This window comes from Bos taurus, chromosome 25 (genome assembly GCF_002263795.3).
Source record: "Bos taurus isolate L1 Dominette 01449 registration number 42190680 breed Hereford chromosome 25, ARS-UCD2.0, whole genome shotgun sequence".
Taxonomy (NCBI): domain Eukaryota; kingdom Metazoa; phylum Chordata; class Mammalia; order Artiodactyla; family Bovidae; genus Bos; species Bos taurus.
Window position 1 is genome coordinate 23299245 of NC_037352.1, and position 25251 is coordinate 23324495.

The 25251-nt window shown below is 45.6% G+C and overlaps 1 protein-coding gene across 1 annotated transcript in view; it reads left to right on the top strand.

Annotated features, from left to right (window-relative positions):
* Positions 1-214: 214 nt before the first annotated feature.
* Positions 215-25251, top strand: part of HS3ST4 (heparan sulfate-glucosamine 3-sulfotransferase 4) — a 497281-nt gene continuing 472244 nt past the window's right edge. The window contains exon 1 of the mRNA XM_024985282.2: positions 215-934. Within this exon, the coding sequence (XP_024841050.1) occupies positions 219-934 (716 nt within the window). The 5' untranslated portion in view covers positions 215-218. The remainder of the gene's footprint in view (positions 935-25251) is intronic.

The following is a 25251-nucleotide window of genomic DNA, read 5'->3' on the forward strand; positions in this document are numbered from 1 at the left end:
GCGAGGAGAGCGGGGAGGGGGGGCCATGCGGCCGGGCTCCCCCCCGGCGCAGCGGGACAGCGGCCAGGGCCGGGGGCGCAGCGGCGTCGCTTCATGCAGCCGGGGCGGCTGGGCAGCGGCGGCGGCGGCGGCGGCGGCGGGGGCGGCGGCTGAAACCATGTCCGGGCAGCGCCGGGGGCCGCCGCCGCCGCCGCCGCCGCCGCGAGCCGGGAGCCGCGATGGCCCCGTGGCCCGCACCTCCTCCGCCTCCGCCTCCGCCTCCGTCTCTCGCCGCGCCGCCGCCGCCCGGCGTCTCGGCTAAGGGCCCGCCGGCGCGCAAGCTGCTTTTCATGTGCACCTTGTCCCTGTCCGTCACCTACCTGTGCTACAGCCTCCTGGGCGGCTCGGGCTCCCTGCAATTCCCCCTGGCGCTGCAGGAGCCGCCGGGCGCCGCCGAGCCCCCGCCACCCTCGCTGCCGCCTCCCCCCGTGCGCCTCGGCGCCCCCTCGCAGCCGCCCGCGCCGCCGCCGCCGCCGCCGGACAACGCGAGCCGCGGGGAGCCGCCCGAGCCCCCCAGGCAGCCCGCCGCCCCCGGGGCCGACGGCTGGGGACTGGCGAGCGGCAGCGGGGGCGCCCGGGACGCCTGGCTCCGGACCCCGCTGACCCCCGGCGAGATGGTCACGGCGCAGAGCGCGCTGGTGGAGAGGGAAGCGCCGGAGTCCAGCACCACGGACGAGGAGCTCGCAGGCCGGAGGGCAGCCAACGGGAGCGGCAACGCCGCCAGCACCCCTGACTACGGCGAGAAGAAGCTGCCCCAGGCGCTGATCATCGGGGTCAAGAAAGGAGGGACCCGCGCGCTGCTGGAGGCAATCCGAGTGCACCCGGACGTGCGGGCGGTGGGCGTAGAGCCGCACTTCTTCGACAGGAACTACGAGAAGGGGCTGGAGTGGTACAGGTAGGACCCCGGGCTCGGCGGATGGGATGGGCGCGTGGGGACAGACCCACTCGGGAAACAGCCGCTCCCTCTGCCCTTGGGGATCCGGGCAGCGTTCCGAGAGCCGTGAGCCCCCGAGGGCTCTGCGCATCCTGGCGGGGCAGCCTGGGGGGGAACGGCGGGCAGGGCTGGAGGTTCGCCAGGGATCACTTTATTCCAGGGCGAGGAGAGAGGGGTCCCCTTGCTCTGCCTGCCTCAGACTCCTCGTCCAGGGAGCTGTTTTCGGAATCTGCCTAGTTCCGAGTCTGGGAATCCCCAGCCCTCGTGTCCGCGGGGTGTTTCCTAAGCCAGGCTCTTGCGGGGCGGTGCGCTTCTGTGTTGGGGACGCCGAGGAATGGAGCTGGACAAGCCGGATTGACTAAAGGGCTTTGGGATTTCCTGGAATCTCTCAAGATCGCCCTCAAACGCATTTGCGTGGCTGGAATCCAACTTCAGTGTTTTCAGTTTAGAGCAGAATGAACCGGGAACAGTTAACAAGATGATGCTGGGAGTTTGGGCTTTCTCGTAAAGACTAAGGATGCCCCCCATCTCCAGAACTTTCCGTCCCTCTTGGGCTGCTTGAACCCCGGGTTAATTTTGCATCAGGAGCATCTGTGTCTACATGACAGTTGATGCCCTAGGAGTTTTCATGCCCTGCACCTGTGCCCTTTCTAACCCGTGCCTCATTGCAACAGATTGGAGCTTGTGTCTAGTGAGTTGTTTGTTCATCTCCCTCCTTTCCCACCCTCTGCCAGCAGCGAGGGAAGGGAGAAGTAGTAAGTTAAGTGCAGGTAAAATAAATTAATCGACCAGCGTTCTCCCCTGCCCTTCCCTCTTTCCTTTTCTTTTTTTTTTCTTAATGATTCTGGAAAACAGATCTGGATGGCTGGCTGCATCTCGGTTGCATCTCAGTAATTAATTGCAATTGTCAACCAGAAACACAGGCTTTGTCAGCTAAGTGATGTTATCATATTAACAGAGCCAATAGGTAAAATAAGGATTGTTTCCTGACAGGTCGCCTTCTTGTAGAAGAGATGTGCTTTTTAAGTTTAAATTACAGGCTGGGGAAGTTTTAGAAATAACTTTGGAAATATATAATGTGTGTATTGTGATTGATTTCTTCCCCTTTTAAAAATATGCCTTATGCTTTCAAAGCTTGAGAGAAGTACACTTAGGCATAAACATTCCAGCACATTAAACTGAAACAGCAAATGTGTCTGTTCATGTCTTGTCTGTTTCAACAGAGAGAACTAATTGCAATGTTTTAGGAGGCTTCAAACAGTCCCTTTCTATCAAAACATAAAACAGCAAATGCCTAATTTAACTGGAAAATCAGTATTTATAACATCACAAGCCATGGCTTCCAGTTTGCAATTATAATTAAAAAGGTGTTAGGATGATTAATGCAACAACAGCAAAATAAAAAAAAGGGGTATGATGTCTGGGAAGGTTTCAGTTGTTAAATTGTTGGTTGTAGGAATGTTCAGGTTTCTGCTGTGGGGTAACGGTGGCTCTAAGGGGGTAACCATGGCTTTTTCCAATTCTAATTTTAGAGCTGTATATCTTGTGAGAAGTGTCAAATGCCCTTTGGGGGAGAGGGAGGAATAAAGATCAAATCTTTCCAACATGTGTTTCAGTTGCTCTGTGGCAGCTGGAAATGGAAAAGGAGGTGTTTTATTCAGATGACTTAAAATAAAGTTGATGAATGGTGTAATGTGGACTGCATGTCACGAGGTCCCATTGTAGGGTCGGGAGCATTCTCTTGAATGAAAAGATAGATGATGCTGACAGATGCCACATTCTTTTACACTGCAGCTGGGAAAAGGAGGTGTGTAAATTGCCTCGCTCATAGGACATGGCTGTTGAAGATCTTATTCCAACATGTGGTACCCTCAGCCATCACGGGTGGTATTTGGGACTCCGCATCCCATAGGACTAAGAGATGCAAATGGAACTAGATTCACCCGATCCTCACTTAAGAGGACCATGTGCTATCTCTGTATCTTCCATCTGCTGCCCCAGCATCACACCCAGGGTAAGTCCTTATTACACTTAGTGAAGCTGATGGCAGTTACTGCAGGAGAATCTTATCTAACATCGAAGCGTCGTTTTCCACCCAAATCTGGATGTTGAGAAGACTCCCAGAAACCTTTCAGATCCTAGGATAGCTCTCCAGCCTTAACAGATTCAGCCTTGCTTTGAGGGCATTTTAGGGATTTCTGTTGACTCCATCCCTTTAGCTCCCCTCTCTCTTCATGGGTTTCCCAGGTGGCTCAGTGGTAAAGAATCCACCTGGCAATGTGGGAGATGTGGGTTCGGTCCCTGAGTTGGGAAGATCTCTTGGAGGAGGAAATGGTAACTCACTCCAGTATTCTTGCCTGCAAAATTCCATGGACAGCGGAGCCTGGCAGGCTACAGTCCATGGGGTTGCAAAGAGTTGGACACAGCTGAGTACACACTCACACTCACTCTCTCTCTCTCCCTCCCATATGCCAAGAGGGGATGGCATCCTCACCGTATTGTAGAAGGGACGCAGTGGCATTGATTCAAACCAGTAACAGAAACCCTTCTTCCTGGTTCCCTGGTTCCAGTCTTTTAAATGGTGGCATCTCTACTTAAATGGTTATAGTACCTCCCCGTTAAATGGTTATAGTATGGTATGTGTTTTATCTGAAATCTTACTCTACTGTTTGCCTGAATGGAGATTCACAGGTTAATTAAAGGTTTTGATCCCCTTTTCCCATTATTTGTTTTCCTGTTCTTTTCAATGTGCTTCCCAGTAGCCTACTGATTCTGCAAGTGATTCCGGTGGTTGTGATGTCAGCGAGAGGGAGAGCAAGAAGAAACTGGGGCTGCTCTCGGCAGAGCTGGCGAGAGTTTTGTCGCATTTAACTAAGCAGCCCGGGTTTTATTTCCTCCGTGTCACTCCAGTTATGTCTAAATCCGGGTTTTGCTTTCGCCTATGCTGTGGATCTACTGTGATTTAAAAACACGTTTGAGATTAGAACGTGTGCATCAGATTTGCAGGGCAAGATAGGCTGATGGATTAGGATGTGTGTTAAAGCTATGGAACAGCAAGCCTCACTTGGTGGATTGACACAGGCCAGTGATTAATAAATGGGGGTAGATCAAACACCCCCTCCCCCGAAAGTAAAAGGACAAAGCTACGATATGCTTTTCAATAGGAGCTGATACATACTGTCTGGGCAGACACCTTACAGTCCTCTAAGGGGTGGGGCCTTGTGGCAAGCCAAGTGGCTGCCATTGCAGAACTCATCAAAGTGAATTCGATGACATGAGCCGTGGTCTATCTTGTAGATCACAGACTGTCCAGTGACTGACTACTTGGCTTTGGAAGCCTCTCAGCTGTAGGGCAATGGGAAGTGACCCTCCATGGGGTCAAGATGTCTCCACTGTCAGCAGTTATGACACACGTCCTGTTGGCTGGAGGGAAATAGCCTGGGGAAGCAGGTTCAGTAGTTTTGCTTGCGCTACCGAGAGGAGCGTAGTCCACAGCATCGTTCAGATGAGGTGTTTAGAGAGAGAAGGAAGGACGGCTGTGTAAGGCACTGGCATGAATTGAACATGTGTTATCATGGCAGTTCACGCTTTATAGACGTGTAATCACATCTAGGTGGCATGATGAGACTGTGAGCAAATGAGCAGCCTTTCTGCTTTACAGTTGGCCCTCAGATGGGAAAACAATTTGCTCGAGGTTGCTTAGCCGTTCAGGGGTTGAGCTGAGATTTGAAGCTGCAGTTGTCCAAAGGCTGGTAGGTAGAGTGCTAGCAAAATCTTTTCCTTCCTTCCTTCTTTCATTCATTTAATGATACTTACAATGATACATTTAATGATACAGACATTTAATAATACTTACCCTGTTTCCAATACTGTTTTAGGTGTTGGGGATACAAGGGTGAACAAGACAGATGAAGCACCTCTTCTCCTGGAACTGACATTTTAGTGGGGGTGGGAGTGGGGAAAGGGGAGACAGCAAACGAACAGGTCTTTCTGCTTACTCTTTTAATGTGGCTACTGGAAAATTTGAAATTACACGTGTGCCTCCTGCTGTATTTATTTCCATCCTGTAGAGCAGCGCTGTTTAAACTTTAAATGCACACAAATCACCTGGGGGTATTGTTAACATGCAGGTTCTGATTCCATAGGTTAGGGGAGGGACCTGAGAGTGTGAATTTCAAATTTCCAAAGTGATACTGATTCTGCGGATTTCTGGACCTCTCTTTGAGTAGCAGGGGCATAGAAAGTAATGAGCGTGCGTGCGTGCGTGTGTGTGTGTGTGTGTGTGTGTGTACGTGTTATCAATGATGAGGGAAAAACTCTCTGGAGGTCGTATAAGTATCGTGAATGAGTAAGATCCTCCCATGTGAAGACCTGAGTGGAGAGGTTGCCAAGCAGAGGGAAGAGCAAGTGCAAAGGCCCTGAGGTAGAAACAAACCTCATGGCTTCTCAAAGTATTCTTTTCAAAGCATTCTACAGTGTTTGTAACTGAGTAAAACTGGGTTCAATACTCGGCTTTGCAACTTACTAGTTGAATGATCTGGGTTGGATAACTGACTTAAATATCACTCAGCTTCAGTTTACCTGAGAGTAATTCCTTCCTTGCAGGGTTGTTTGGAGGAATAAGTGAAATAATAAAAGTGAATATATATTCTAAAACAATGAATATCCCTTCACAGCTGCCATAACATTAACTGGAGGCTTTTATTGGGGATGTTTTTGGGAAAAGACTAATAATGATGGGCTTTGCAGTCTACATCTGCTTAACCTTTTAAATCAAGGGTCACTCATCAGATGCCTTCAGGGCTCATGTGGGTAATACACTGGAGTGAAATAGACTAGGTGGGGAGAAACTGGGCCACAGACGCTCTGTCCAAAAGGGCAGCCGCTGTTCTGTTCCAGCCACGCCTTTTCCGTTTGCAAATGTGGCATCAGGGGAACTCTGTCTTCCACTTGGGAAGAGAAACTACAAATCTGGGTTTTGATGGAAGTGGCCTGGTTTTTAACGTTGGCAGCAGATTGAGATTTCTTAAAAGTGCCATGTGGGCCAGCACTGTGGGACAAGCAAAACACATCTGTGGGCTGGTTACAGCCAGCTGGCTACTGGTTAGTGACCTTTGGTTTAAACTCATTTCTGAAAGTAACTGGCATACCAGTACCCTCTGCAGTTGCCAGAATTGTGGCTTAAGTGCGCTCTTTCAATTTAGATGTTTTCCCCCTTAACCAATTTTGCAACAGCATGAGGGAAGTCTCTCAGATATATTGTAACAACAACAACAAAGGAAGCTGGATATAAACAGGAGCCTGAAGCAGAAAAAGACAATTACAAATAAATTTCCCTTTTGTTCCCAGCAAACATTTTCTTGAGGGCGGGAAAATTCTCAGTTGTTCACTGCTTAATCAGGAGTGCCTGTATTTGATCCATGTGATCAGTTGCACCAGTAAAACAGATTCTGGTCCTGTGAACAGAGTCCTGTGAAGAGTAAGAGTTAGACTTAAGACTAACTCTTAAGTAAAGACTTAAGAGTTAGAAAAATTGGGTTCTAGGTCCTTCTTTGCCACACACTTATTTTATTGGATATCAGTTTTCTTAATAGCTTCTTCCTTTCTCCTTCTTTTCTTCCTCCCTCTCCTTTCTTCCTTCCTTCTCTGTTGTTTACATGATGCATGCATGCTCAGTTGCGTCCGACTCTTTGTGACCCCCATGGATTGTAGCCCACCAGGCTCTTCTGTTCATAGTATTTCCCAGTAAAGAATTCCAGAGTAGGTTTCCATTTCCTTCTCCAGAGGATCTTCCCGACCCCGGGATTGAACCCACCTCTCCTGTGTCTCCTGCATTGGCAGGTAGATTCTTTACCACTGAGCCACCAGAGAAGCCCACTTACATGATGAGACTTTATAATCTCCATAAGGTCCATTCAGTCACTAACATATTTTGGTTCTAGAGCAAACTTGTATTGGACTCTTTGGAGGAAAGAAGCTAGTCGGCTAGAAGCAATGTACTTTAGAATGTGTATTTGTATCTCTGAACCGGTCATACAGCATCCTCACTGTAAGACCTTGGATGAATTAATATCACCAAGCCTCAATGTCTTCATCTGCAGAATGGGCTCAATAGTATTTCCTTCCAAGGGAATGATGTGAGAATGAAATGAAATGACATTCAAAGTGCCCTACACAGGTTATGACATATTTTCCTTTCCCCTTCTTTCCGCTCTCTCTCCCATTTTCCTTCCTCTTTTTGCTTTTCTTCTTCATTTTCCTTCCATTCCTTCCTTTTATCCTTCCCTTTAGGGCCCAGAAGGCCCTAAAGAGATGCTGTAATGCATTTTTCATTTGAACATAGCCTTTTATTTCAAGATTATGTCTGAATGAGGGATTTCCAACCCTGAAGCATCTCTTAAGTAGCTCTCCAGAGAATAATCAAAACCAGATTCCAGAATTTAGTCTGTTGTAACTTGAGCTGAAGGAGAAGAGTCTGATTTCAGGAGGCAAGTGAAGCCAAAATTCTCCCATAAAGGAGATGGGACAGGGAGCTGGTGAGGCTCTCTGGGTTGGCCCGCTGACATTTTTATCTATGATAGAAATGGATGCCACTTGCCCCGATAGGTACAGAGGAGTTTAGGATGCCAAGGCCATGTTTGTCTTTAGTTTTTCAGCAGAGTTGAAAGCTTTTGAGAATGCAGGATGGTTCAGACAGACCCCGCAGAACTCCCTGTCTTGAGATTTGGCAGTTTTCACTAGGGAGTTCTCCAGCCATCACGTCATGATTTATTTATTTTTATTTTTGTAAATCATGCCAGTCATTTTTACTTTTAAATTGAGTCAGGAGAGAAGCTGTGAGACTTCAGGTGAATGAGGGATTGCTAGGGTTGTACAGTAGAAAGTTTTAAAGGTTTTGGTTTTGCATAATGGATGGTATCTCTGGAACTGATGGAACCATCACCCTATTAAAGTAATTTCTTGATTCTATTGGTTTCTGCGGTTTAACAAGATCTTCTATAACTGTCTTGGGAATTTCAATCTGAAATTATAATTCACGGAGGGAGCCCTTCTGCCTATCTTGCCATTAATTAAAAGCAGGAGGTTGATTTTTAACACACGCTAGTTAGGATCGCTTTCCTTTAAAACACTTTTTTACTTTCAACCTTTATTTAAGAATGTATAAAGCACATATGCAGGAAAACAAATCAGCACATGCATTAGGCCTTATTTTTTTGGTTATAAGTGGTAGAAATTGAGCTTAAACTATTGTAAATCAAGAAAGGTAATTATTGATTTATTCCTTAGAAAGTCTAAGGGGTAATGGCTTCAGGAAGAGTTGAATCCAGGTCTCTGTTTCTTTCTGGTCTTTTCTGCTGTACCCGCTTCGTTCTCAGGTTATCTCACTACACCTTAAGCAAGACAGTAAGCAGCAACCCTAGACAAGCAATTTTTGGTTTATCAATTCTTTTGGAGAACTTTTTTTCTTAAGGGTTTCTGTAAGAAATTGCTGGAGATGCTGTTGACCCAGATTGGATCATGTACCCATTCCTAAACAATCTGTGTGGTGCTCTCTTCAGGCCTGGGGGATGTAGCCACCCCTTTGGCTTGGGGTGGTGATGGGAGTAGGGAAGGAGGCTTATTCCCATTGCAACCGTAGGGAAGAGTTTCCCCATAAAGAATGAGATATTCAAGGATTCTATTGATAAAAGAATTAGGGACCACTGTGAAGAAAGCTGAGCGCTGAAGAATTGATGCTTTTGAACTGTGGTGTTGGAGAAGGCTCTTGAGAGTCCCTTGGACTGCAAGGAGATCTAACCAGTCCATTCTGAAGGAGATCAGCCCTGGGATTTCTTTGGAAGGAATAATGCTAAAGCTGAAACTCCAGTACTTTGGCCACCTCATGCGAAGAGTTGACTCATTGGAAAAGACTCTGATGCTGGGAGAGATTGGGGGCAAGAGGAGAAGGGGACGACAGAGGATGAGATGGCTGGATGGCATCACTGACTCGATGGATGTGAGTCTGAGTGAACTCTGGGAGTTGGTGATGGACAGGGAGGCCTGGTGTGCTGTGATTCATGGGGTCGCAAAGAGTCAGACACAACTGAGTGACTGAACTGTACTAACACCACATATACAGTAAACATCTGAAGATCCACTCTGGGAAAGGTGTATGATCTCTCCCACTTTTTTAGGTCAGAAAGAGGTACAAGTGTTTAGTTTGAGGAGGTTGAGTGTACTTGTTAGTTCAGTTATTTATTCATTAAACATGTATTAAATGTCAGCTATGTGTCAGACATAAATCAGTCATAGCCAGTGATCTGAAAGAACTCAAGTGGAGAAATAGACAATTAAGCGATTACATTACAAGGTAAAGTCCTGACAAAGTGCCATTTATTCTAGGAGTGGAAGGATGGTTTGATCTTGGGAAACCTAAAAAATTGTGTGGTTTATTCTTCATACTTTTCACTTAGAGAAAAATCTTATTTATTTTGTGGATGCTAAACAGTCTGGTAAAGCTAAGTGTTTATTCCTGATTTTTAGAACATTTGCTGATAAAATCAGATCATACCCAAAGCCAGCATCGTATTTAATGGTGTAACACTAGAAATATCACCGTTAAATCCAGAACAAGACCAGAATGCCAATTATCATCATTGCTATTTACCATTGCTCAGGAATAAATAGATAATCCAGTGAGGTGAAAAAGAATAAGAATGGAGAAGATAGAATTATCACCTGTTGCTAGTAGTTTAACCTCTTTTTGGAAGACCTAAGATAAGCAATCCCCACTCCCATGCGTAAAACTATTAGAAATAATAGTGAAATTCTTTAAGGTGACTGGTAAGGAAATTACTATGCAAAATCTATAGTTTTCCTATATGTCCATGCCAAGCATTTTGAAAATATAATGAGAGAAAATATCCTATTTATAGAACCAAGCAAAGAGACAAAATAACCAGGAATAAATTTAGCAAAACTTGCAAAGGACTTGCAAGAACAAAATTTTAATACTTTAGGGAGGGGTGTCAGAGAAGAAAACAGTGACTAGAAGGAGTCCTCTTTCTCTGGGACAGCACTTCTTCCTTTTCCTTCCCACCCACTTTTGATTGGCTATCTTTGCTACTAGAGGTGTGTCAGGTGTGTTTGAGAGTAGTCTGAAGATATTGTTTCTATGAACATAGCCAAAATGTCGTACTTCAAAGACAAGATTCCCTTACTTTCTACCTTTTATTGAACTGAGGGGAGGATTGTAAGATAACTACTACTGTTCAGGTTCATAAACAGTGTTAGAATTCCTCATAGGGGGCTGGTACTGACTGCTTTATATCCCAGACTGAAGGGACTTCACTCGTAACTCAGTGGTAAAGAATCCAGCTGCCAATGCAAGAGACATGGTTTCTCATGTTGAGGTTTGACAGAAAACAGCAAAATTCTGTAAAGCAATTTTCCTTTGGTAAAAAATCAATAAGTTAAAAAAAAAAAAAGAGATCCCTAGATTGGGAACATCCCCTGGAGAAGGAAATGGCAACCCACTCCAGTATACTTTTTTGGGAAGTTCTATGGACAGAGGAGGTTGGTGGGATTGCAAAAATCGGATACAACTTAGTGATTAAACCACAGCAAGAATCATTCCTAGTGTAGATTAACTGTTGAATTGATGTAAATGAGTGAGTTTAGGTGCACTCCTGTTGTTACAAAGCAGCACCAAAAAATGAATCGCAGCCAAGTGATGGTTATTTAATGAAACGGAGAGGTGACGATTTAAGCGTTGGACCTGAATGAATCATAGTAGCAATATGTAAGAATGCCAGTGGTGGACACATGTTGTGGGTGCCAGGCTCTGCCCCAAGCCATGGTTTCAATCATTCCAAGAACCTGGTGAGACAGCTACTGGGATCAGTCACGTTGTACAGGTCAGGAAACCAAGGCACAGAGAAGTCAAGGAACTTGGTCAAGATGTGCAGTTGGGATTCAGACCTAGGTGTTTGGCTCCAAACACACAGCATTTCTTTTCATTTGTCCCCAAGCTGTCTTCCACTGGAAGGGTGGTCTTCCAGCTTCCTGGGAGTGAACAGTAAATGCTGGTATTTCTGTGCTGGAAGCTTTTGGTTTCCCATATGTGCATGGCCTGCCTACTGGACAGGCTGACTGTGGGGTTTTGCCCCCAAAACGGACTGTGGAAATGTCTCCTTTTCTCTTCTGGGACCAAGTTCATTCTCACTTCAGGGCATTTTATTTAAAAAAATTTTTTAAATGTAATTATTTTGACTGTGCCACGTCTTCGATGGTTTGAGGACTGTTTTTCTTTAGCTGTGGCAAGCAGGGGCTACTCTCTAGTTGAGTGCATGGGCTTCTCGTGGCGGTGGCATCTCTTGTTTCGAAGCACCAACTCTAGGGCCCCCAGGCTTCAGGAGTTGAGGCTCGAGGGCTCAAGAGCACAGGCTCAGTAGTTGTGGTGCCTGGGCTTAGTTGCTCCATGACATGAGGGATCTTCACGGATCAGGGATCAAACCCGTATCTTCCGCATTGGCAAGTGGATTCTTTACTACTGAGCCCCCAGGGAAGCTCCAGGACATTTTAATTCTCTCTTCTGGGAATTCTCTGCCCCCCACTGCCCTCCGCCCCCCCCAATCCCACTACTACAATGCAGGTATCTGGTTATCTGTCCTTCAGATCTTGGCTCACATTTCAGATTCCCCCAAAGACCTCTCCACACTACCTAATTTAAAGACCTTTTTCCACTTCTGAGCTTGTTCCACTGTTCTATTTTCTTCAGAGGATGTATTACTCTCCCAAATCATCCTAATGACTTCACTCTCCCTCCCAGAAGATCAAGTGCATGGGAGCAGGGTCTTGTCCCACCTGATTTCGCCAGGGTACTGAGCCAGAAGCAGTACTTGGCACAGGTAGGCACTTCATGACGGTGGCGTATTCATCACTAATTCTGAATCAGTGACAGTTTATTGAATGAAAGGGGTACCTTCTCTGTGCCATTTTCTTACAAAACTCCAGGCTTCTGCAAAGAAATCACACACTCACACTCCTTGGGAACTCTGGCTAAGAATTGTTTTCAGTTCTTTCAAGTACTATTTTTGCAAGACTATTTTGGGTACAAGAAAGAGAAACCCACTCAAACAAGCTGTGTGGGCTAGACAGTCTCCCCAAAAGGTCCTGCCGGCACACCACGTTACCTGATTTATCCTTCACGGCAGCTTCATGAAGTAGGTACCGTCTTATCCCAGTGTTACAAAATCAAGAGAATGAGACTTCAGTAGGGCAGTGACAGTCACGGGGTCACACCGCAGGCCTTCCCAAGCCATGGTTAACAGGTGGCCTTTGGTTCCTGGCCTTTGTTGCTATAGTTGCCAAAGTTTTAGGAGAGCCTGGATTATTCCTGATAGGCTGTTATGCTCAGGAGTAGTTGGTATTATCTTTCTCTAAATGCATGATCAAAATGACATCGTTGCCATTTAATCAAACAGTGAAGTGGAGGCTGTGTTTGATTTGTTTCACACGATAGGTGTAAATCCACCCTTCTGCCTCCAGGTTAAGGCCTCAGCAAAGGGTTGGAGATTTGGAGCTGAGGACATGTGAGTCATTTCCTCAGTCTGAGTGCCTTTATCCTAGGGCCGCTTGCCTGTTTGGAGCTCTGTGATATTTAGGAAAGAAAGCTGAACCTAAAATCAGAAATTAAAGATTGGAGTCTGAGTGCTGTGTCTACCTTGCTTTGGGTGCCTAGAGAGTATTTAGCCTTTGAGCCTTTGTTTTCTCATCTCTAAAATGGGAACATCCGTTTCTGATAAGCCCCGAGTGATTTTGCAAGGGCAGAATCATGGTGATGTGCTTGCATCTGCTTTGTCCATCTCCTGTAGTTGTTGTTAATCCACACACATTTCCATGAACTCCCCCAGGTAATTGTTTTTCTGGAATGTTGCACTCCAGGGAGTCCCTGAAATACAGGACAGGTACTCTTATCATAAAGTTAGATTAAGAAGTTTAATTTACAGAAACTATTATATACCATGGATATCAAACATTGTGAGGGCAGACTGCATGAAGATCCAGAGAATTCCTGGAGAACCTCTGTCTGCATAATTCTTTTACCTGACTCATGACCACTGAGGCATCTTTCTTTCACACTGAGAGAACATAAAAAGCCATAGAGCACATGTGCTTTTAAGGATTGCCCTGGAGTGGATGAGCTCTGGGAGTGACCAGGAGATTCTCTCGTTTTGCTCCCAAATGGCTTGTCATCCCTTCTTCCTATGCACCCTCTCTGCATTTACCAGATAGGCATAGTAATGTCCCACCTTCTGGCTGCCTGACTAGCCTACTTTCTAAGCTGTGGAAGGCACGATAACACATCCTCCCAATAACTACATCCTGATCTCCAAAACCTGTGATCATGCTGCATCACATGGCAAAGAAGAATTAAGGTTGCAGATGGAATTATGGTTGCTCAACAGCTAAACCTGAGGGGGGAGATTATCCTGGGTTATCTGGATGAGCCCCCATGTAATCACAGGAGTCCTTTCAAATGGATGAGGGGGCAGAAGAGAGAGATTTAGAGGGATGGCTGCACAGGAGGGACTCAGCCCTCTGTTGCTGGCTTTGAAGATAGAAGGGGCCAGGAGCCAAGGAATTCAGGCCGCTTCCAGAAGCTACAACAAAGGCCAGGAAATGGGTTCTTCCTTGGAAGATCCAGTAGGAATACAGCCCCCTTGACACTTTGATTGTAGCCCACGGAGACCCATTTTAGACTTCTGACTTCCAGGGCATGCCACCAATTAGTTTGGGGTCATTTGTTACAGCAGCAAAACACTCTTCCCAGAGCTCTCTAGAAGCCACCATCTTGTTCCTTTTCTTCCCTTTCCTTTTCCTCTTTTTCTGGAAAATATCACCTCTGAGGCTCTTGAGGTATCTTGCCAAACAGCAGCATAGACATCACCATTGGCAGTTTGCAGATGGTCACTGTACTAGTTGGGCTTCGCAGGTGATGCCGTGGTAATGAATCTGCCTGCCAATGCAGGAGCTGCAGGTTCTGTCCCTGGGTTGGGAACATCCCCTGGAGAAGGAAATGGCAACTCACTCCAGTATTCTTGCCTGGAGAGTTCCACGGACAGAAGAGCCTGGCAGGCTACAGTCCAAGGGGTCACAAAGAGTCAGACACAGCCGAACATGCATACACACACTGTACTAGTTAGGGGAAGAACTGAACTGTTGCAGCAAAGAGATCCCAACCTGTAGTGGCTTTACATAAGATAGATGATTTTCCTCTGAAATTCAGTATTCAAATTGAATATTCAATATTCAAATTGAAATGTCAATATTCAGAGTTTGTAGCAATCAGTGCTGCCTGAGACCAGCCTCTCAGAAGGAACACAAGCTGAAAACTATGAGTTCAGGTGTGTGGGCGTGTATGTTTGAGTAGCAGCACCCCCTGGGTACTCCAGTCTGGACTGCTGGGGTTATCATGCTCAGGAAGACCAATCAGAGACTCAAGTTCCATTCTTTCCATCTTGTTGCTCTACCATCCCCTGGGGAGCTTGTTAGAAATGCAGAACCCCAGATTCCACCCCAGACTTTCTGAAGCAGAATTGACTATTTTTAAAAAGATTTGTTTATCTGTTTTTGGCCGTGCTGGGTCTTCATTACTGCCTGCAGCTTTCTCTAGGTGTGGTGAGTGGCTGGCTGTTCTTTGTTGTGTTGCTTGGGCTTCTCACTGCTGTGGCTTCTCTTTTTGCAGGGCTTGGGGCTCTAGGCACATGGGCTTCAGTAGTTGTAGCGCGTGGGTTCAGTAGTTGTGGCTCTCGGGCTCTAGAGCTGGATCTCAGTAGTTGTTTCGCATGGGCTTAGTTCCTCCAAGGCATGTGGGATGCTCCTGGGTCAAGGATCAAACCCATGTCCCTTGCATCGCAAGATAGATTCTTACTCACTGGACCACCAGAGAAGCCCCAGAATTTACATTTTAAGAAGACACTTGGGGAATTATTTTGCACAAAGTTTGAAGAAGGTTGCTTTATAGTAAACCTGTTCAACTTTCAGCACTGTGGACATTTGGGATCAGGAAAGTCTTTGTGGTGGAGGGCTGTCCTATGCATTGTAGGATGTTTTGCAACCCCTCTGACTGCTGCCCGTCCCAGCTGCCAGTAGTTAACTCCTCACCCCACCCCCCCACCATCTGAACAGCCAAAAATATCTCCAAACATTGCCTGGTGTCCCTGGGGAGCAAAATTGCCTGTGGTTGACTGAGAACCCCTGCCTTAAAGGATTTTTCTCCTAGGTTCAGAGCTGATACTCTACCCCATTTCAGTTCTGTTCTGTTCAGTCGCTCAGTCATGTCCGACTCTTTGCGACCCCATGAATCACAGCACGCTAGGCCTCCCTGTCCATCACCAACTCCCGGAGCTCACTCAAACTCATGTCCATCGAGTCGGTGATGCCATCCAGCCATCTCATCCTCTGTCATCCCCTTCTCCTCCTGCCCCCAATCCCTCCCAGCATCAGGGTCTTTTCCAATGAGTCAACTCTTCGCATAAGATGGCCAAAGTATTGGAGTTTCAGCTTCAACATCGGTCCTTCCAATGAACACCCAGGACTGATCTCCTTTAGGATGGACTGGTTGAACCTCCTTGCAGTCCAAGGGGCTCTCAAGAGTCTTCTCCTTCCAGCAAATAGTCTGGCAAAGAGGACAAAGTGCAGGAAGTAATTTCCTCTTTAGCAAGTGGAGTAAATAACACTTATGACTTCTGCTCTTTCTCTTGGTGAGAATTCCACTACAGGACCACATCGAACTGCAGGGGATTCCAGGACCGATATGAATGTTTCTGTGTCCAAGAAGGAGGGGAGAATGAGTCTGGGGTCATCTGCTAAAGTATCTGCTAAAGTAACTAACACAAGGATGTGGTCATACTTGACCTCTTTTTATTATCTTCCATCCAGAAGGGAATCCAGTTGGAAGGACGAAATAAATTGAGTGGGCATAATGCTTTTTGCTGGGCTTCCTAGGTGGTGCTAGTGGTAAAGAACCTTCCCCCCCTGCCCCCCTCCAATGCAGGAGATGTAAGAGACATGGGTTCGATCCCTGGGTTGGGAGGATCCCCTGGAGGAGGAAATGGCAACCCACTCCAGGATTCTTGCCTGGAGAATCCCATAACAGAGGAGCCTGGCAGCCTGCAGTCCACAGAATTGCAGTCAGATACAACTGAAGCAACTTAGCACACATGCAGTGCTTTTTGTGTGGAACATAGAACTATTTTAAGAGGTCACAGGATATTTTAGAAGGACACATAAAATGTACCTGATTTTCTACTTCTATTAAGAATTTGATATTTTCTAAACATCAGTCTTAAGTTTTATTGCCATAAAAATGTACTTACTTATATTGATTTTTATATTAAAAATAATAATTTTCTTCTGTATTTGTAAAGACTATGTTATTATGATAAATGTATTTGATCAGATGAAGATATATGTATGTACACACACCTGTGTTTGTATACATAGGTAGCTGTCTACCTATCTATCTACATATCTGTCAGTCTGCCTTGGTACCACACACAGCTCTTGCCCAGTAGACTTCTAGCCTTGTTTCTGCTAACACTCTTTTTTATTTTTTAAATTAATTAATTTATTTTAATTGGAGGCTAATTACTTTACAGTATTGTGGTAGTTTTTTGCCATACATTGACATGAATCAGCCACGTGTGTACATATATCCCCCTGTCCTAAACCCCCCTCCCACCTCCCTCCCCATCTCATCCCTCTGGGTCGTCCCAGTGCACTGGCTTTGAGTACCCTGTTTCATGCATCAAACTTGGACTGGTCATCTGTTTCACATGTGGTAATATACACGTTTCAATGCTATTCTGTCAAATAATCCCACCCTTGCCTTCTTCCACAGAGTCTAAAAGGCTGTTCTTTATATCTGTGTCTCTTTTGCTGTCTTGCACATAGGGTCATCATTGCTGCTGCTAAGTCACTTCAGTCGTATCTGACTCTGTGTGATCCCATAGACGGCAGCCCACCAGGCTCCCCCATCCCTGGGATTCTCCAGGCAAGAACACTGGAGTGGGTTGCCATTTCCTTCTCCAATGCATGAAAGTGAAAAGTGAAAGGGAAGTTGCTCAGTCATGTCCGACTCTTCAGGACCCCATGGACTGCAGCCCACCAGGCTCCTCTGTCCATGGGATTTGCCAGGCAGGAGGACTGGAGTGGGGTGCCATTGCCTTCTCCAAGGGTCATCATTACCATCTTTCTAAATTCCATATATATGTGTTAATATACTGTATTGGTAACACTGTTTTTTCAAATTAATTAGTTAATTTATTTTTGGCTCATCGGCTTTTCATTGCTGTGCACAGGCTTTCTCTAGCTGTGGCGAGCAGGGGCTCCTCTCTAGTTGTGATGTGTGGGCTTATTATTGTGGTGGTTTCTTTTGTTGCAGAGCCCGGGCTCTGGGGTGTGTGGGCCTCAGTATTATGCCCTTTGGACTGATTTGACCCTCAGCATGTGGGATCTTAGTTTTCTGACCAGGGATCGAACCTGTTTCCCCTGCATTGCAAAGTGGATTCTTAACCACTGGCCCACCAGGGAAGTCCCTCTGCTAATGCCCTTGACCTCTGTAGTCTGCTCTTCACATTGACTAGAGTAAGTGATGCTTTTAGGACATAAAGCAGACCACATCATTCTCCTACTTCATATTTTCCAATGGCTTTTTATCAACCGAAAAGAAAATTCTAAGTCCTGATCATGATTTATAAAGCCCTAAAGAACCTGATCCCTGCCCACCTCTTTACCTACAGTCAAGAGCCTTCTTGTCTTTGCTTCTTTGCCTGAATCATACTTATCTCCTCACTTTGTATGTGCTGCAAGAAGCCAAACGTTGCCTGTCATGGAGCCTTTGCATTTGTTGCCTCCTCCACTGTAATGCTTTTTCCTTAGATAACTGCATAGTTTACATTTGCCCTTCATTTGGGCCTCTGGTAAACTATCTCTCCTCAATATGACTGTATCTTGAACTACCTGTACTTACCAGGGCTTCCCTGGTAGCTTGGCTGATAAAGAATCTGCAATGCAGGAGACCCTGGTTCAGTTCCTGGGTTAGGAAGATCCCCTGGAGAAGGGGTAGGCTACCCACTTCAGTATTCTTGAGCTTCCCTGGTGGCTCAGCTGGTAAAGAATCTGCCTGCAATGTGGGAGACCTGGGTTCAGTCCCTGGGTTGGGAAGATACCCTGGAGAAGGGAATGGCTACCCACTTTGCTCTTCTGGCCTGGAGAGTTCCATGGACTATACAGTCCATGGAGTTGCAAAGAGTCAGACATGACTGAGCGAATTTCACTTTCACTTTTCACCTGGACTGACTTTGTGGACTCCTCGTGGTAAGAGCTCCAGTCATTGGAAAGTGCTGATAAACCACTGTCATCATTAACATTTTCTTAATTCCATAGTTATTTTGATCCTGCCCAGATTTCTGTTTTCTTGTTGTTGTTTAGTCGCTAAGTCGTGTCTGACTCTTCACGACCCCATGAATTGCAGTACAACCAGGCTTCCGTGTCCTTCACTATCTCCTGGGGTTTGCTCAAACTCATGTCCATTGAGTCTGGTTTCTTAATTTCTTGGTTTCTAATTCTGCCATCCTGGAGGGAAGATCTCGTTCTGATCAAAATGAGCATGACAAAAAAACAAAAAAAAAAAACAAAAAACCAGGACGGTGCTGGGGTCCATTTAAAAGGTGTTTATGGAACTGTCAGCTATTCCTGCTATTTACGTACCCCACCACTAGGTGGTGGTCATGTGACACAGACTGATCTCAAAGCAAGGCTTTTCTTGAGTTAAAACATGGCGTGACTTCAGGTTGCTTCCAAAGTGGGCTAATCCCACGTATTTTGCCCCTGCAAAATAAGAGACTTTATAAAAGGCTTACATTCAGTAAACAATAAACAGGCAAAACAGATGTTTAGAGAATGTTTAAAACAAACAAACTCAAACACAGTTGGCTATCTTTTTTCTCTACCCACTTCTTAGCCAATTTTTAAGATTTGTTTTTGGATACAAAGAGTATATTGCCAGGTGGCATTTTTCTTTCCTTACTAGCGATGAATATCTGAATATGGACAAACAAAATGAACATACCATGTTTCCATAAATATTTAAGACATTTAATGTTATAAATTATTGTAGTAATGTATATGCCAGGTGTTAAATAGATTATTACCCATTTAGACTCTAAAAATTGCATGGTGATCTCAGCCAACAAAAACCCCATAACCTTACCCGGAACCACTGATTTTCTTATTTAGAATAAGAGTTTTATTTTCGGTACTCACTGGTTCTCATTCATGTATGAATTGCTGTGTGAGAGTCTTCTTTGAGTTTACCTTCAACTCTTGACATTGATGCTCCTAGATATCTTGGGATTATGTCTGTTTCTAGTCTCTTTTCCTTTCCTCCACGAGGAGGAAGAAACTGTTCCCATCATAATATATTAGAGCATGTTTAAAGAAAATCTTTCCCAGTGGTTAGAAGTGTAGCCGTGGAACTCTGTTGGTTAGGGTTGTCCTGGTTATAATATGCATAAATTCCACATAGTATCTGAACCAAGCATGAACCAAAAAGGAATTTAACGGTTTATATGTTTGAGAAGTCCTGGGTGGGAATGGCCTAAAAAGGTGGAAGTGAAAGTGTTAGTAGCTTGCTGCTGCTGCTGCTGCTAAGTCGCTTCAGTCGTGTCCGACTCTGTGCAACCCCATAGACAGGAGCCCACCAGGCTCCCCTGTCCCTGGGATTCTCCAGGCAAGAACACTGGAGTGGGTTGCCATTTCCTTCTCCAATGCATGAAAGTGAAAAGTGAAAGTGAAGTCGCTCAGTCGTGTCCGACTCTTAGCGACCCCATGGACTGCAGCCCACCAGGCCCCTCCGTCCATGGGATTTTCCAGGCAAGAGTACTGGAGTGGGGTGCCATTGCTTTCTCCGTTAGTAGCTTAGTTGTGTCCAATTCTTTGTGACTCCATGGACTGTATCCTGCCAGGCTTCTCTGTCCATGGAATTCTCCAGGCCAGAATACTGGAAAGTGAAAGTGAAAGTTGCTCAGTTGTGGCCCACTCTTTGTGACCCCATGGACTGTAGCCCACTAGGCTCCTCTGTCCATGGGATTCTCCAGGCCAGAATACTGGAGTGGGTAGCCATTCCCTTCTCCAGGGGATCTTCCTGATCCAGGGATTGAACCTGAGTCTCCAGCATTGCAGGCAGATTCTTTATCATCTGAGCCACCAGGGAAGCCCGGGAACGGCCTAAGTCGGGCTTAAACAGTGTCAGCAAATCTGTCGTTTTTGAATTTAAAAATGTTTCTTGACTGTGCTGTGTGGCATGTGGGATCTTAGTCCCCTGACCAAGGATCAAACCTGTACCCCCTGCAGTGGAAGCTCAGAGTCTTAACTGCTGGGGAAGTCCCAGCAGATGTCTCATTTTTGGATTCCACTGCCTCTGAGGTAGCTGGTTGCTTTCTGAAAATCTGTCCCTTGTGCATGGCAATGGGTGCCAGCCCAGTCTTCTCAGCCCAAATGCAGTAGGAAAATGCGCCATCTTTGTCCCAAAAGTGTCTGCTGATGCCTCATTCCCCCTTATGGGGTCGCACACAGACATCCTGCCACCAGCCCTTGTTGTCAGAGGGGGTGTGAGGCTTGAGGTACGTGCCTCTTTGGAGCAGAGGCGGGCTGCTTCTCCTGGGGGCACGGAGGATGAGACGCGGGCATTTTCCCAAAGCAGAACCAGGATACGGTTATCAAGGAAAGGAAATGGATGCTGGTGCCAAAACAACAGATGTCTGTTTCAAGATTCTTCTGTTCAGACATAATCTTTTGCCGAAGCACAACAGAATAAAACAGATACAGTGAGTGTTCCGCTGCCTTGCGTGGGGTTGGGGGGCCTGGGTCCTCGTCTGTGTCTTTCCACCAAGGTGGGCACAGTGTGACTCCAAAGCTCCCTCTGTGGCTCACTGCTTGAAGATTCCACTGCTCCTTTTAAAAATAATTTTTATTGGAATATAGTTGATTTGCAGTGTTTTAGTTCCAGGTGTACAGCAAAGTGAAGCAGTTATACATACACATATATCCACTTTATTTTAGATTTGTTTTCTGTATAGGCCATTACAGAGTATTGAGTAGAGTTGCCTAGGTTATACAGGGGATCCTTATGGGTTATCTATGTTATCTTCTTTAACATAGAAAGAAAGGAAGGAAGGGAAGGGGAGAAGAGAGAGAGGGAGGGAAGGCAAGACAGGACACTTGTCGAGTGTTGGTACCTATGATGTGTGACAGCCTGAAAAAAACATCTCAAGAACCTGCTCCTCAGAAATCACTAATTATTTATTTAGAATATTTTCTATTTCCATCATTTCCTTAGCAACCTCTAGCAGCTGCCTGGGAAAATTTAAAGGGATTGTATATCTTACAAGAAAATTCTTCAAATAGCAAGTGAAATCGTTTCATCACATGAAGTCTTCCTGCCCAGATTCCCTTCAAGTCGAGAGGGAGAAATGATTTGGCATTTCATCAGCCTTCATGTAACAACTTGATAGCCCAGAATTTCTAGAACAACCCTGATTCTGTGTCATTTTTCCTCTTTGCAGTTAAGGTAAGGCCGGTGTTAGAGAATTAAGTGTGATTTAATTTTTTACGCTTTTGAAAGACTTATGAAAATAAACCTACATTCTAGGGAAAAACGTTTTTGGGTCAAATCTAGGGTCGTGGTGTTTTGTTTAAAAATAGGTACCTTGTGTATTGTCTGGGGTTTTTCGTTAGCACAAAGTGATGTTTCCCCCTGAGGTCCATCTCCTATCCTCTGTGGGAATGGAAGTCTAGCTGTTTCCTTATTCACACCCCACACTCAGCAAAGAAAGCCACAGAACACTTCCCTGTAAGGGTTTGCCTGCTGGTTCTTGCCTGGAGAATCCCATGGACAGAGGAGTCTGGCAGGCCATAGTCCATGGGGTTGCAAAGAGTCAGACACGACAGCGACTAACACACACTGCTGGAGGTAAAAGAGACGGATGAATTAGGAAGAGCCATAAATACATCCAGCCTCCGTTAGCCTTTCCACCTAACAGAGTGTATTTGAACCCTTGTTTTCAGAGGGTCCAGGTTCTCAGCTCTGGAAGAGTCCAGATTCCTTGTGATTTGAGAGTCTGAAGACCTCTTCAAAATTCTTAGTTTGGAAAAAGGCAGAATTTTAAGACGGATAGATTAGGTGGGAAGTGAACCTTTGTGATTTCTCCTTTCTGGCAACTGTGCTTTTGCAAATTATACATTCTTTAATAACAACTGTTAACTTCCTTGGAGTGCTTATAGGATTAAAGGAGAACCCCAGCGCCTGCATGTCCCTCTTATTTAATCCTCACAGCAATCCCTGTCGAGCTGGGGTGCCTGATATTAGGTGAACACTAAGGCACAGAGAGGTGAAGAACGATACCCTAAGATACACACGTCAATAGCGATGTGAGCAGGATGCCAACATAGGCATTTAGGGCGTGCTCTTTTGGCCAGAAGGCTGTGATACTGAGAGAGTGTTCCATCCACAGTCCAGCTGTCTCTTATTCCTGTCGGCAGACAGAGTCGGAAGCCACTTCCGCTGTTGAATTCTGCATGCCTGCATCTTAGAGAACAGCTCCCGTTGTCGCATTTCAAGGCTGTTTGGGAGAATAAACCCTCATCTCCTGATACCGTGAAAGACTGTTGATAGTGTCTGCCTACTGGAGTTTGGTTAAAGGTCTCAGCACTTGGGATAACTTCAGAGAGAGGTATTGATTTTCCAGGCCCTGCTGTGAGCTGGCAGCTTCAGACACCCCGTGACTCAGCTACCCCTTCCCTGGGGCAGAAGAAGTATGAGATTTGCCCTGGGTTGTATATTTTTTTAAAAAGAAAGGGAAGGGGAAAAAAAATCCTTCGGTCTTGGCTATTTCAAAGCTGCATGAGGGAGGGAAGGCGTCTCTTTGCCTGCATTTTGCTTAGGAGTATTTCCCACCTGCCGCTCTGGTTACGGGATGTCTCTTCAGGGAGGGGCTGGTGGCAGAGGCTGTTTTGCTCAGGAACATTGTGGTCACGGTCTTGTTTCTGATGAAGAGAGTCTCCCTCCAACCCCCCGCCCCCAGGTTCACAGCTGCCTTTGGCAAAGTGTTTTCATGAACAGTACTTAGGCTGGCACTTTGGTAATCACATCACCGCTTGTTATAAATCTCTGTGACATGAATACTCCTAGTCTTTATAAAAGTGCAAGGTGACTGGTGTGGAGTAGAAGACCTTCCTAATCCTTGCTCCTCCTTAAGCCCAGCTTTATTAATATTTCTTTTTTCAAGGGAAATACTTTATTTCATATATTTATTTTCTGTTTTTAAATTCAGTGTGTAATTTGAGGAATATTCCTTTACAACGCTGTGATGGTTTCTGCTGTACAGCAACTCGAGTCGGTTGTAATCGTGTGTATATATCCATCTCAAGCCTCCCCAGCCCCCACCCTGTCTCCCACCCCGCCCTCTAGGTCTTCACCGAGCTCCAGGCTGGGCTCCCTGTGCTGCATAGCAGCTTCCCACTAGTTCTCTAGTTTGTGCGTGGTAGTATGTATATGTCAATGCTGCTGTCTCGATTCCAGCTTTATGTCTTGTTCCACTGCCCACACTTCATGGACCACGCCTATGGGATTGCCTCTCCACCTGCTGCTCCTGGAGCTTTGCCCTTCTTTGAAGTTGGCGGGGACATTACAGTGCCATTGACTGAACGGGTGTTATTCCCACCAAGAACACTCTCTTCCCAAACAACAGACTGCATGACCACCCTATGACCACCTGTTCTTATCCCCATTTTACACATGAGAAAGCTCACGTAGGGGAAGTGAAATAACTTGTCCAGGGTCACCCTGATGCAATCATGGGTTGGTCTGAATCCCAGGGTCTCACTATCAGATTCTATATTATGGTCATTGTTGCTCCCCCCCAACCAATTCATGTGTTAAAACCCCAAGACCTCAGAATATGACCCTGTTTGGAGATAGGGTCTTTTCAAGAGGTAATTAAGACAAATTGGGGTCATTAGGGTGAACCCTAATCCAATATGACTAGTGTCCTTATAAGAAAAGGCAATCTGAGACACAGTAGGGTTTCACTTAAATTAATGTTATTTTGGTAAAGTCAATTAGAAAGTCCTGAAAGCATAAAAAGCCTATTACCCAGAGATAACTGTGGCTAATAATTTAGTGTCTGTTTTTCATACATTTTACAGTACTTACAAAGTATATATGAATCATTTTACTTCAAAAATGTGTTTTTTAAATATTATTTCCTCTTTTCACCTAAATGTGTATCATGAATGTTTTCCTGTGTCCAAAATCCACTTCGACAATAGTTATAGCAGTGTTATGAGCACAAAAGTAATATAGACAATGGGCCACCCCAAAGTTAGGGCCTGACCACACCCAAGTTACAGAAATATATTTCAGATAAGGAGCGACACCAAAGAGGTACCGCAGGACAACAGTAGCAATGGCAAAAATGATAAGAAGGTGGTATGGATATATCTTCGTAATGTGGGGATGGTAGGGTGCTTTTAAATCAAGATTTAAAAAAGAAAATGACAACCCAGAATCCATAAAGGGGAAGATGGATGGATTTGCACATAGAAAATGTAATATTCATGTACGGAAAAAGAATCACTAACAGAGTGTATTAGTTTGCCAGGTCTGCCGTAGGAAAATGCCATACACCGAGGAGCTTAAACAGCAGAAGTGGGTTTTCTCACGGAGCTGGAGCCTGGAAGTCCAAGATCAAGGTGTCAGCAGGGTTGGTTTCTTCTCAGGCCTGTCTCTCTGCCTTGTAGTTGTCTTTTCTTCCCTGTGTTTTCACATGGTCTTCCCTCCGTGTATCTGTGTCCAGATTTCCTTTTCTTATAAGGACATTAGATATATTGGATTAGGACTCCCCCTAATGACCCCATTTTGCCTTAATTATCTCTTGAAAGATGCTATCTCTGGGACTCCCCTGGTGGTCCATTGGTTAAGGATCTGCCTTGCAATGCAGGAGACTTGGCTTCCATCCCTGTTCAGGGAACCAAGCTCCACATGCCTCAGGGCCTCTAAGCCGCCATGCCCTAATAGAGAGTCCATGTGCTAACTGGAGTCTGTCTGCTGCAGTGAAAGATCCCGCATGATGCAGCTAAGACCTGATGCAACCAAATAAATATTTTTTTTAAAAAAAGAAAGACCTATTTCACGGGTATACCCGTGGCGGATTCATTTTGATGTTTGGCAA